The 13,887-nt window shown below is 44.7% G+C and overlaps 1 protein-coding gene across 3 annotated transcripts in view; it reads left to right on the plus strand.

Annotated features, from left to right (window-relative positions):
- Positions 1–13,887, plus strand: part of LOC141156683 (cytochrome P450 3A8-like) — a 476,433-nt gene that overhangs the window by 371,421 nt on the left and 91,125 nt on the right. For all 3 annotated transcript variants that reach the window (XM_073642945.1, XM_073642936.1, XM_073642955.1), the window contains 2 exons: positions 9,567–9,666; positions 9,758–9,871. In XM_073642945.1, the coding sequence (XP_073499046.1) occupies positions 9,567–9,666; positions 9,758–9,871 (214 nt within the window). The remainder of the gene's footprint in view (positions 1–9,566; positions 9,667–9,757; positions 9,872–13,887) is intronic.

Raw genomic sequence — 13,887 nt, forward strand, 5'->3', positions numbered from 1 at the left:
ACCCAGCTAGTCAGGTGCTTTGCTGTCATGTGCCTGAGCATGCTGGTAGTCAGGCTTGTAGTTTTGGCGCTCTTGCTGATGCTGGCCTGGCAGATGTTTTAAATGGCCTTTTTGGGGTTATCTAAACAGTCTTTAAAAATGAACCAGATTTGAGAAGTTGTACTGGCAACTTCCGTCGTGTTGGTGTTCCGGGGAACAGTTGCCCGCCTTGTGTTTGTGGCCACCACACTGCTTGTTCCTGCCTATTGTGGTGCTATGCCTCCCTCTCCCTGTGTGCTGCTGTCCTCATTCTACATGTCCCTTTGCCAGGATGGGTCAGTGACTTCGTCGTCCACAGCTTCATTTTCCACTTCCGCACCCTGGTCCTCCTCCTGACTTTCTGCCCATTGTGTCTCATGATCATCCACCTCTTGCGACAGTAATTGCACTTTCCCACCGTCACCATCACCATGCGATTTTCTGTTGAACTGCTTGAAGCGGACCAAGCGAGAGGCCCAAATCTATAAATGGAAATGTGAACAGCTCTTCGGGTAACCCTGGACTCTCTCCTTCAAACCACATATCCAAGCTCTTTCCACTTATTAGCGGACCGAGCGAGAGGCCAGAATCTATAAATGGAAAGATGAACAAAACAGCTCTCGGAGTGTCCAAGTATCGGATCAGTTGTCTCAGGGCACTCGGAATGGTGAGAGGAAGGAGGATCAGGGTGAGGAACATGCCGACTCCAAATAAAAAAAATCTCCTGGATCCACACTTTTCTCAACCACGAATCTACAAAAGCACTAGTGCACGCCCTCATCATCTCCCGCCTCGACTACTGCAACCTCCTGCTCTATGGCCTCACTTCTAACACTCTCGCACCTCTCCAATCTATCCTAAACTCTGTTGCTCGACTAATCCACCGGTCCCCTCACTATTCCTTGGCCTCTCCTCTGTCAATCCTTTCACTGGCTCCTCATTGCCCAGAGACTCCAGTTCAAAACCCTATCCTTGGCATGCAAAGCCATCCACAACCTGTCTCCTCCATACATCTGTGACCTAGTCTCCCGGTACTTACCTGTATGCAACCTCAGATCCTCACAAGATCTTCTTCTCTACTCTCCTCTTATCTCCTCTTCCCCCAATCGCATACAAGATTTCTCCCATACATCCCCCCTACTCTGGAACTCTCTATCCCAACATTTCTGACCCTACTGTTGAAACCTTCAAAAGGCACCTGAAGACCCACCTCTTCCGACAAGCGTACAACCTGCAGTAACCCTCGCTCCAACATACCGCTGCATGACCAGTTCTATCCTCACCTACTGTATCCTCACCCATCCCTTGTAGACTGTGAGCCTTCGCGGGCAGGGTCCTCTCCTCTGCTGTACCAGTCGCTGTCACATTTTTGTTCAAGATTTTTGTAATTATTTTTGCGATGTATACCCCTTTCTCACATGTACACTGTGCGCCGAATTATTAGGCAAATGAGTATTTTGATCACATGATACTTTTTATACATGTTGTCCTACTCCAAGCTGCATAGGCTTGAGAGCCAACTACCAATTAAGTAAATCTGGTGATGTGCATCTCTGTAATGAGGAGGGGTGTTGACTAATGACATCAACACCCTATATAAGGTGTGCTTAATTATTAGGCAACTTACTTTCCTTTGGCAAAATGGGTCAGAAGAGAGATTTGACGGGCTCTGAAAAGTCCAAAATTGTGAGATGTCTTGAAGGGATGCAGCAGTCTTGAAATTTCCAAACTTTTGAAGCGTGATCACCGAACAATCAAGCGTTTCATGGCAAATAGCCAACAGGGTCGCAAGAAGCGTGTTGGCCAAAAAAGGCGCAAAATAACTGCCCATGAATTGAGGAAAATCAAGCGTGAAGCTGCCAAGATGCCTTTCGCCACCAGTTTTGCCATATGTCAGAGCTGCAACGTTACTGGAGTATCAAAAAGCACAAGGTGTGTGATACTCAGGGACATGGCAAAGGTAAGGAAGGCTGAAAAACGACCACCTTTGAACAAGAAACATAAGATAAAACGTCAAGAATGGGCCAAGAAATATCTTAAGACTGATTTTTCAAAGGTTTTATAGACTGATAAAATGAGAGTGACTCTTTATGGGCCAGAGGCTGGATCTGTTAAGGGCAGAGAGCTCCACTCCGACTCAGACGCCAGCAAGGTGGAGGTGGGGTACTGGTATGGGCTGGTATCATCAAAGATGAACTTGTGGGACCTTTTCAGGTTGAGGATGGAGTGAAGCTCAACTTCCAGACCTACTGCCAGTTTCTGGAAGACAACTTCTTCAAGCAGTGGTACAGGAAGAAGTCGGTATTGTTCAATTATAACATGATTTTCATGCAGGACAATGCTCCATCACATGCATCCAACTACTCCACAGCGTGGCTGGCCAGTAAAGGTCTAAAAGAAGAAAAAATAATGACATGGCCCCCTTGTTCACTTGATCTGAACCCCATAGAGAACCTGTGGTCCATCATAAAATGTGAGTTCTACAGGGAGGGAAAACAGTACACCTCTAGAAACAGTGTCTGGGAGGCTGTGGTGGCTGTTGCACGCAATGTTGATCGAAAACAGATCAAGCAACTGAGAGAATCTATGGATGGAAGGCTGTTGAGTGTCATCATAAAGAAAGGTGGCTATATTGATCACTAATTTTTTTTTTTTTTTACATGTCAGAAATGCTTATTTCTAAATTTTGTGCACTGATATTGGTTTACCTGGTGAAAATAAGCAAGTGAGATGGGATTATATTTGGTTTTTATTAAGTTGCCTAATAATTCGGCACAGTAAAAGTTACTTGCACAAACAGATATCCTCCTAAGATAGCAAAATCTAAAAAAAAAACCACTCCCACTTCCAAAAATATTAAGCTTGGATATTTATGAGTCTTTTGGGTTGATTGAGAACATAGTTGTTGAGCAATAATAAAAATAATCCTCTAAAATACAACTTGCCTAATAATTGCCCAATAATTCTGTACAAAGTGTAAAGCGCCAGGAAAATCCATTTTGGATTAGTTTTTGTATGTTTTATTGTGAGCCTGTAAAAGTGGCGTAAAACTCTGACCACATTGTTCACAGCAGACACCAAGGAGTCAGAGATGCTTCCATGGGTTTCCCCATGCTGTTCCCATGTCATTTGAGCACTGTTCCCATCGATTTGGGCAGTTTTCCCATAGACTTACATTGGGCTCGTTGCTCGGGTCGAGCACGCAAGCATTTTAATTTGCTTGATCCGAGCAACGAGTACCCGAACATTTTAGTGCTCGACCATCACTTGGTCTTCCGTATCAAAATCACTTAAACTGATGCTGTCTCTTTGGCTCCCACTGATAGCTTGTTCCAGGACCTTTAACCTTGCCATGGCTGTGGCGTGTTCACATTCCTCTTCTTGGGCCTTTATTTCTGCCTTATTGCGTGCTGCGCTGGCTTCCATTTCTGCCTTCCTGCGTGCTTCTTCAGCTGCCATTTCTGTCTTCTTGCATGCTGCTTCCACTTCCATTTTAGTTTTCTTTTGCGCGAAAGCAGCTTGTACCTTAGTAGCTTTGGCTTCTGCATGTGCTCTTATAAGCTGTTCACTGAGGGTTGAAGATTTCGAAGAGCGTGACTTTGATGATTGTTTGACTGTCTGGCGGACCCAGCAATGCGAGATGATGTCTTGGCTATTTGTACAATTCTTGCTTCTGTCTTGGCTTTAATATCACGTACTATGCATTCTCTCTCAGAGTTAAGTTTTTGGAAAACCTGCAGCTCTTCAAGAGAAACAGATGTATTAAGCCTTTACAGAATTGTAATGTATTTGTTTCTCTTTCTGGCATAGGTTTCATAATCTGAACACAGTTGTCCTAGGGCTCCCTTTAGTGGTAGTTAGAGAGAAGCAGGCTGAGAGAGGCTGTTGATGTGACTCAGCAATTTTCCCATAAGTCTGCTATAAGGCTATGTGCCCATGATGCAGAAATGCTGCAGGGTAGAAGCATTTGTCAAGCGTTTTTGCATGCATTTCTGCATGCAGGTTATCAAGCGCTTTTCCAAGCGACTTTAGCATCACTTGGAAAAATGCTTGACAACTTGGTCACATGAGCTTCTAACATGGCTGAGGATGGTGAATTAACAAGAAGAATGTGGAAGAATGGAGGGGTTACTGACATCAGAGCTACATCAGAGAGAGACAGCGAGAAAGAAAGGACAAACTTCTATAGAGAGCAAACCTTATTGACTAGCAATGATACAGCAATATAAAACAACTCAATAATGGCGCAATACTGTTGAATAATTCCCAAATCATGGGACATGGCATCTACTCTCTTGCTGAGTGCGATGGTCCTCTTTTAAAAGTCTCAACCAATGTAAAAGACTTTATTGAGTTTCACGGATTGTTTTGTACTACAGCACAATATAATGGTTCTGGTGTCCAGCATTATTTGTATTTATTTAATATATTATAATTTTGCTAATTTTTTACATACAGTTGTGATATTCTGTGAATACATTTATATGATCTACAGATCTGTACATTATAGTCATTGTAGACATAAAGGGAACTTGACAGCTGATTTGTGCTGCCCAAACCGCAGGCCGCATGAATCAGACATTGGTTCTGTCATTTCAGTCTGGTGTGTTTTACTCTTTTACTCTGAAACGCTGCAGTATTTCAGAGAAATCATGCATTTAAAAGCTGGCTGGGGACCATACCATATGGGAGTCTTGTCCAAGAAGTATGTCCCCTTCGTGTGTCCCTGCCGGCACTCCTCTTGAGTGACAGGTTTCTCCTTATACACACATGTAGGATGGAAGTGGGGTAGGGACAAGCCACCAGGGCCCGGCGTCTTGTAGCAGTCATCCAAGCGGTATAGTCCCCGGCCATATTTTAACCACTTCGCGCCAGAGCCTGTTTTTGCATTCGTGACCAGGCCATTTTTTTCAATTCTGACCACTGTCACTTTATGAAGTAATTACTCTGGAACGCTTCAACGGATTCCCCTGATTCTGAGATTGTTTTTTCGTGACATATTGTACTTCATGATAGTGGTAACATTTCTTCGATATCACTTGCGTTTATTTGTGAAAAAAACATAAATTTGGCAAAAATTTAGAAAATTTTGCAATTTTCAAACTTTGAATTTTCATGCCCTTAAATCAGAGAGATATGTCACACAAAATAGTTAATAAATAACATTTCCCACATGTCTACTTTACATCAGCACAATTTTGGAACCCATAGTTTTTTTGTTAGGAAGCTATAAGGGTTAAAAGTTGACCAGCGATTTCTCATTTTTCCAACAAAATTTACAAAAACATTTTTTTAGGGGCCACATCTTATTTGAAGTGACTTTGAGGGGCCTTTATAACAGAAAATACCCAAAAGTGACACCATTCTAAAAACTGCACCCCTCAAGGTGCTCAAAACCACATTCAAGAAGTTTATTAACCCTTCACGTGTTTCACGGGAATTTTTGGAATGTGGAAGAAAGCAATGAACATTTAACTTTTTTTCACAAAAATGTTATTTTAGACCCAATTTTTTTATTTTCCCAAGGGTAACAGGAAAAAATGGAATACACAATTTGTAGTGCAATTTCTCATTAGAGCGCTGATACTCCATATGTGAGGGAAAACCACTGTTTGGCGCACTGCAGGGTTCGGAAGGGAAGGAGTGCCATTAGACTTTTTGAATGTAAAATTTGTTTGAATAATTAGCATACGCCATGTTGCGTTTGGAGAGCTCCTGATGTGCCTAAACAGTGGAAACCCCCACAAGTGACACCATTTTGGAAACTAGACCCCTTAGGGAACTTATCTAGATGTGTGGTGAGCACCTTGCACCCCCAGGTGCTTCACAGAGGTTTATAATATTGAGCCGTAAAAATAAAATTTTCACATTTTTCCCACAAAAACATTTTTCATCCCTTAATTTTGCATTATCATAAGGGTAATAGGATAAATTGCACCATGAAATTTATTGTGCAATTTCTTCTGAACACGCCGATACCCCATATGTGGAGGAAAACCACTGTTTGGGTGCACGGCAGGGTTTGGAAGGGAAGGAGCGCCATTTGACTTTTTGAATGTAAAATTTGCTTGAATAATTAGCGGACTCCATGTTGCATTTGGGGAGCCCCTGATGTGCCTAAACAGTGGAAACCCCCCACAAGTGACACCATTTTGGAAACTAGACCCCTTAGGGAACTTATCTAGATGTGTGGTGAGCACCTTGCACCCCCAGGTGCTTCACAGAAGTTTATAATATTGAGCCGTAAAAATAACATTTTCACATTTTTCCCACAAAAAATGTTTTTCATCCCCTAATTATGCATTATCATAAGGATAACAGGAGAAATTGCACCATGAAATTTGTTTTGCAATTTCTCCTGAGTACGCTGATACCCCATATGTGGGGGAAAACCACTGCTTTGGTGTACGGCAGGGTTCAGAAAAGAAAGGAGCGCTATGTTGGCTGGGATAGGTTGCAGACACCTTGTCACATTTGAAGAGTCGCTGACATGCCAAAACAGCAGAAACCCCCACAAGTGACCCCATTTTGTAAACTACACCTCTCAAGGAATTCATCTAGGGAAGTAGTGAGTATTTTTTAATTTTTTAATTTATACCATTGGGCAGTGAAGAAAACATAATTGTATTTTTACCACAAAAAAATGTTTTACCCTCAGATTTTACATTTTCACACAGGGCAATGGGTAAAAATGTGCCGAAATGTGTCACACAATTTCTTCTAAAAGTGGCAATACCCCATATGTGGCTGTATCGTACCGCTTAGCCATACGGCGAGATCTGGAAGGGACGGAGCGCTATTTGACAATTGGAGAACTTTCTGCTACCTGTAACTTGGAAGTCCCTTATATTTTTAACAGATGACGGACCTGAGTGGGGACTAGCTTTTTTTGAGGACCAAGTTGAAGCTTTTATTGGGAACATTTTACGTAACATTTATCCGGCGCTCTAGGCTGAGCACTTACATCGGGGTTTCCATCTAAATTTCCAAGTGATGTAATTCAGATGAAACCCCTGCAGGATCCATTCACTATAATGAGGCAGCAGAGTTACTCTGGACTCCGTCTGGCCTCTGTTTGGCGATGTCCTTTTTTTCAGAAGTGCACAAAATTTTGGCCAACCGTATTTTTATGCACGCTTAAAAAAATGACACCGTGGGATCACAGGCCAAATGGCATCCACAGTGGCCTATATCTGCCTCATTACAGGGAATCTTCCATCATGGGTTCCGTCTGAATCACGTATTACAGATATTTACACGGAAACTCCGGTGTAAGCGCTCAGCAGAGAGCACAGGATAAATGTGAGCAGAGCCTTACTGCGATCTTTGGGAGACATAATAAACAAATCAGTAGCAGGTGAAGAATTGGTTTTATTTATTTTTTACGCCTTTCCTCGTGCGGTATAAGTGATGAGATTACTCTATTCTTCGGGTCGGTGTGATTACAGAGATACCAGATTTATATCGGGTTTTTATGACTGACAGCTGTCACACACTAAAAGACACTTTTTTTGCAAAATCTAGTTTTTGCATCGCCATATTTTGAGAGCTATAATTTTTCCATATTTCGGCTGACTGAGTCATATTATGGCTTGTTTTTTGCGGGACGAGTTGACATTTTTATTGGTACCATTTTTGAGTACGTGACATTTTTTGATCGCTTTCTATTCCGTTTTTTGGGAGGTAAAATTAACAAAAACCAACAATTCAGGAATTGTTTTTTGAGGTTTTTTTTATGCCGTTCTGCGTGTGGTAAAAGTGATAAGGCAGCGTTATTCTTCGGGTCAGTACATTTACAGCGATACTACATTTACTGTATATTTTTTTATGTTTTGGCGCTTTTACACAATAAAACAATTTTATAGAAAAAATATTTTTTTGCATCGCTTTTTTCTGAGAGCTATAACTTTTTTATTTTTCGGCTGATGGAGCTGTATGGCGGCTTTTTTTTGCGGAACAAGATGACGTTTTCAGCGGTACCATTTTTATTTCCATTTTGCTTTCTGATCGCATTTTTTTCCACTTTTTGTTTGGCGATATGAGGAAAAAGCATAGTTTTTTGCTCCGTTTTTTATTTATTTTTATTACGGTGTGCACAGAAGGAGTTAATTAGTGTGACAGTTTTATAGATCGGGTTGTTTCGGATGCAGCTATACCAAATATGTGTACTCTTTGTTTTTGCATAAATATACGGATTTATTGGTTTAATATTTTATTTATTTATTTTTATTTATTTTGTGATTTTTTTTTAACAGTTTGAAAACATTTTTTTGACTTTTTTTTACATTTTTACTTAGTCCCTGTATGGGACATTAATTTTTATTTTTCTAATCACTGTTCTCATGCAATGCAATAGACATGTATTGCATTGCATGAGAAGTTTGCTGACAGTTTCACACTGTCTGTCTCCTGCTGGACTCAGCTGCAGCCTGAGCTCAACAGGACACCATATATGGCAGATCTGGAGGCGGTCATGTGACCTCCAGCTGCCATAACAACGGCAGGTCCTGGAAGACATCAGGGGCCCGTCGGAGAGGTAAGTGGACGACCCCCTCTCCTCTCACTATCTTCTATATGCCGCGATCACTATAGATCGTGGCATATAGAAGCTAGAAAAGGGTTAACATCATTGGGACCTGATCCAATCAGGTCCCGATGATGTCCCCTGTCAGAGCTGTCACTCTGAACCACAACCGCATCACTTGCAGGACCCTGGGGGTCCTGAGGGCTGCGGGACCACCGACCGTTCATAAACGTCGGCGCTGCACAGAGCCCAGGCAGCGCCGACGTTTATGTACAGTGGGCGGTCGGGAAGCGGTTAAATGTGTTTTCTCTGAAAAGCTGCATTTCAAAGAAAAACGTACCTGGCTGAATTGACAAAGCTGGACTCCGCAGTCAGGTTCCTTTTAAAAGATAAAATATATTAGTCTTTAGAATGTCTACTTAGCTCAAACATGTGTGACCACAATTTCTTTAGATAAAGGTTTTTTTTTTACCAAGATTGAAAGTTATGCCTCATCCAAAAGCTAGAGTATAGCTTACTAATCACTGGGAACCCCATTTATTCAGACAATGGAGCTCAGCAGAGGCCTGTCTAAATGGAGTCATGATCGAGCATACACATTGGCACTCCATACATTGTCTATTATGGGACTACTGGAGAAAGCTGAGTACAGCGCTCGGCTATTTCTGCCTTACACTATGAATGAGTGGAAGTGCACACACTTGACCTCTTTTGCATTTAACATTATACAGGGCCCCATTTTCTGAATCAGTGGGGTCCAGTCTTTGGACTCCAGCTCTCATACGTTATCCCATTTTATGAATAGTCAATAGCTTAAAACCCTGGTAAAATCCCTTTGTCTATAGAAATAACGGTAAGGTAAGTCTGAGCTTATTACACATTACAAAGGATCATGTACTGTAATCTCATCACTGACGTACACGGCTGAGACTGTTCAACTTTTAATTGATAAATGTAAGCAATCATCTTGTGCCTATAGTGCTGGTCTCACAATTTATTTGAACACATCTGTTTTCTGAACTAGGTTCTATGATGGGAGACAGCCGGTGCTGGGAGTAATGGACCCCGCAATAATTAAGTTCATCCTAGTTAAGGAATGCTATACTATATTTACCAACAGAAGGGTAAGTCCTTCAACCAAATCCTGGTATGATATTGTATATTTCTAGTGATTCTTGTTATCTATATTAATTAAAAAAAATTGCTTCCTTTTAGAATTTTGGCCTTAATGGCCCTTTAGAATCTGCAGTATCAAATGCTGTTGATGATCAATGGAAAAGGATACGGACAGTGTTGTCACCAACATTCACCAGCGGTAAACTTAAGCAGGTAAAATATGTAGACAGATTATAAAGATGTATATACAGTGGCGACCAAAAGTTTAGCATTTTTTTTTTAAGTGTTATTACCTCTGTCTGGTTGTTGTGATGCCATTTTCCTGGTGATTTTAGTAGATTGAAAGCAAATGGTTGTCAGCTATAAGGACGAAAATTGTGTTTGACTCTTTATGTGTTAGTTTTCAACATTTGCTGGGCCAAATGTTTTGCATATTTTGTCATGAGTAGTCGAATTTTGCCTAATTTTTTTTTTTTTATGTTTGTGTTTTTAGGTTAAAACATTGTAAAGACAAAGCCAAATTTATTACCAGATGTCAGGAAGCTTATTATTCTGAGAGTGAAGTCAGGCAAAAGCTAAAAATAATTCAACTATGGAATTTAACTGTTCTCAGAGTCAAATGTCACGTATATTAAAGAAAGAAAAGGAAGGTTATGGAACAGCTGACAAATCTAGTAATGGACGACCACGGAAAACTTCCTCCAGAGTTGATCAGATTATTAAGAAAAAGTCAGTATCTGATGTCCATAAAAGTGCTGTATAGATTTTCCATGAAATGAAAGAAGAATATGGGGTCAAAGTGAGTCGCCTAACTGTGGTGTGACAGCTACGAGCAGTAGGGTTGAATGCACGAGTTCCAGTCAAAAACCCTTTCATCTCTGCAAAGGACTAGAAGGTCCAACTTGAATTTAGTCAAAAATTGGTTGGCAAAGAAAAATGTTCACCGGTTGCAATGGCCATGCCAATCACCTGATTTCAACCCTACAGAGCACCTTTGGGATGAATTAGAGCAATGAAGGATGAATTGTTTGCAGATTTGCAAATGGAATGGAGCAAGATGTCTTGAATACCCTAGTGGCTTGATTGCGCCTTCGGTGTGGTGCAGTAATTAAAGCAAGAGGTTATGATACAAAATACTAAGTTATGGCATTGTGTAGCATCGGCATCTCTGCCCCCGGCCAGGCAGAGACGCCGCCCCCCTCACCGCCGCACTCCCCGCCCGGCGTTCTCCAGCGCTCCTCTTCCTGCTGCTGCCGGCGCGCGCAGCTTCCCGGGCACGGTGCTTAGTGAGCGCGCACACTCCCTCCCTCTTAAAGGGGCCGCGCGCACCGCCCTAAGGATTCCCCGGCCAATTGCCGGAGGTCCTCCCATATATGAGGCACCTCCTCCAAAATGGAGGTGCCCGAGCAATAGTTGTTGCACAGTGTACTTACCTCTGCTTCAGCCCTCAGGTCCCGCTGCTAGCCTGACTACTAGTCCTGCCCGCCAGCCTGACTACCAGTCCAGTCCGCCAGCCTGACTCCTCTCCAGCCCGACAGTCTGTCTTCCGTTCAGTCCGCCAGTCTGTCTATGGGCTTTGCCCACCTGCTTATCTGGAAGCACCTCCTTACTACTTGCCGTAACCACCTGTCAGCCTACCTGGAGGCTCCTGCCCGTCACTTGCCGTGACCACCTGACTGCCTACCTAGAGGCTCCTGCCTGTCACTTGCCATGACCACCTGTCAGCCTACCTGGAGGCTCCTGCCTGTCACTTGCCATGACCACCTGTCAGCCTACCTGGAGGCTCCTGCCTGTCACTTGCCATGACCACCTGACAGCCTACCTAGAGGCTCCTGCCTGTCACTTGCCGTGACCACCTGTCAGCCTACCTGGAGGCTCCTGCCCGTCACTTGCCGTGACCAACTGACAGCCTACCTAGAGGCTCCTGCCTGTCACCTGCCGTGACCACCTGACAGCCTACCTAGAGGCTCCCGTCTTTCGCCTGCCGTGTCTGCCAGTCCATCCACCCGGATCACTCGTCAGCCTGCCTGCTGTGCCCATCTGCAATACCGGTCAGTCCCTGCCATCTGTACCATGGGAGTCACCTGCTCCCTTACAAGGTCGTCCCCAGAGTAGCACCTGGTCCCTCTGCTCGGACCCTCCCTGGTCATGGAGTCGATTGAGTTGATACCTAGTTACGCCCCTCTGGGTCCCTCCTTGCACCGCAGCACAGAAGTTCCACCATCCGGATCCGTAACAGTATGCTCGGGCCATGGAACTCGGTGGCCCCCAGACCCCCGCAATCTCCGACCTGCAGCAGGAGGTCTTACGTCAGAGAGTTCAACAGGAGTCGGTCCTGTCCTTACTGCGGTCTGTTAACTCTCGCCTAGGCGCATTGTCCGACCCGTCTGTGTCTGTCTCTGGTCAAGCAGCGCCTGCTTCCGCGGCACCGCAACCCAGTCCTATTATGGCGTCCGGCTATGGACCCCGGCTCTCGGCACCTCCTCGTTTTGCTGGCAACCCCGCTTTAGCTCGAGGTTTCATAAACCAGTGCACCCTGCACTTTGAACTCTTGGCACACCAGTTCATCTCCGACCGGGCCAAGGTGTCATTCATCTTGTCCCATCTCACTGGAGAAGCACTGGCATGGCTAAATCCCCTGTGGGAGAGAGGGGATCCCCTGGTGTCCGATTTATCATCTTTCCTCGCTGCTTTCCGGAAAGTCTTCGATGAACCAGGAAGAAAATCCTCTTCTGCCTCCTCTCTGCTACGTCTCCGCCAAGGGAGTCTCACCGTGGGCCAATATGCCATACGGTTCCATACCCTCGCTTCTGAGCTTGCCTGGGACAATGAGGCCCTGGTGGCCATTTTCTGGAAGGGTCTTTCTGGTCGGATTAAGGACGAGTTAGCCGGCTGGGACATTCCTACCACCCTGAATGACCTGGTGTCACTAGCAACCCAGAGTGACATTCGTTTCCTAGAACGTGCTAAGGAGTCTACCCGGGAAAGAGGATTTCCTCGTCTTGCTCCTGTTTTCCAGAGACCGGCTTCCCAATCAGAAATTTCCCGGGCACGCTCGCCCGAACCTATGCAGATCGACCAGACCAAGATGGTCAAATCTCGCCAAGAGACACGCCGAGCCGAGGGGATCTGTTTCTACTGTGGTAGTAAGGAGCACCGGATCCGTTCCTGCCCGGTGAAGCCGGGAAACTCCAGAATCTAGGACCGTTCGGAGAGGTCGTCTTAGGCAAAAGTAAATCCTCTCCATCCTTGACTTTATCCATCTCTATCTCCTGGGGAGAGAACCGCTACTTTGAAATTGCACACCTGGATTCCGGAGCTGCTGGAAACCTCATTTCCCAGTCCCTGGTAGAAAAATATCACATTCCCACCAAACCTCTGGCTGAACCATTGGCAGTCGCCTCCGTGGATGGAAGACTCCTTCCGGTGACCATCCTGCTCGTCCTATAACCCTGCAGGTGGGAATGCTGCACTCTGAGACGATCTCCTTCCATGTGCTTTCCGGTCTGTCTCACTCCCTATTGCTAGGTCTACCCTGGCTTCAGAGACATGAACCCTTGCTGAATTGGCAATCCAGTGAAGTTCTCCGTTGGGGGCAGGATTGCCATAAGACCTGCCTGGTCCCGGTCCGCCCGGTTCGTCCGCCACCCACCCCGGCTAATCTACCCGGTTTACCGGCACCTTACTGGTCCTATGCAGATGTCTTCGACAAAAAGGAAGCAGAGACACTGCCACCTCATAGGCCATATGATTGCCCGATCAACCTGGTACCCGGTTCCACTCCACCCCGTGGGCGTATTTACCAGTTGTCGTCGGCCGAAACCCGGGCCATGTCGGAATACATTAAGGAGAATCTGGCTAGGGGATTCATCTGGAAATCTACCTCCCCGGCTGGAGCCGAATTCTTCTTCGTAAAGAAGAAGGATGGTTCACTACGCCCCTGTATAGACTATAGAGGACTCTACCAAATCACGGTCAAAAACAAATACCCCCTGCCGCTCATCTCCAAATTGTTTGACCGCCTTAAGGGTGCTAGGATCTTTTCCAAGCTGGATCTACGTGGGGCGTATAACCTGGTCCGGATCCTTCAAGAAGACGAGTGGAAGACGGCATTCAATACCAGGGACGGTCACTATGAATACCGTGTGATGCCCTTCGGTCTCTGCAATGCTCCCGCCATCTTCCAAGAATTAGTCAATGACATCTTCCGTGACCTTCTATATTCCTGC

Source organism: Phyllobates terribilis, unplaced genomic scaffold (assembly GCF_046119375.1).
Source record: "Phyllobates terribilis strain yellow unplaced genomic scaffold, ASM4611937v1 Scaffold_1__5_contigs__length_1240528914, whole genome shotgun sequence".
NCBI classification, from domain to species: Eukaryota; Metazoa; Chordata; class Amphibia; order Anura; family Dendrobatidae; genus Phyllobates; species Phyllobates terribilis.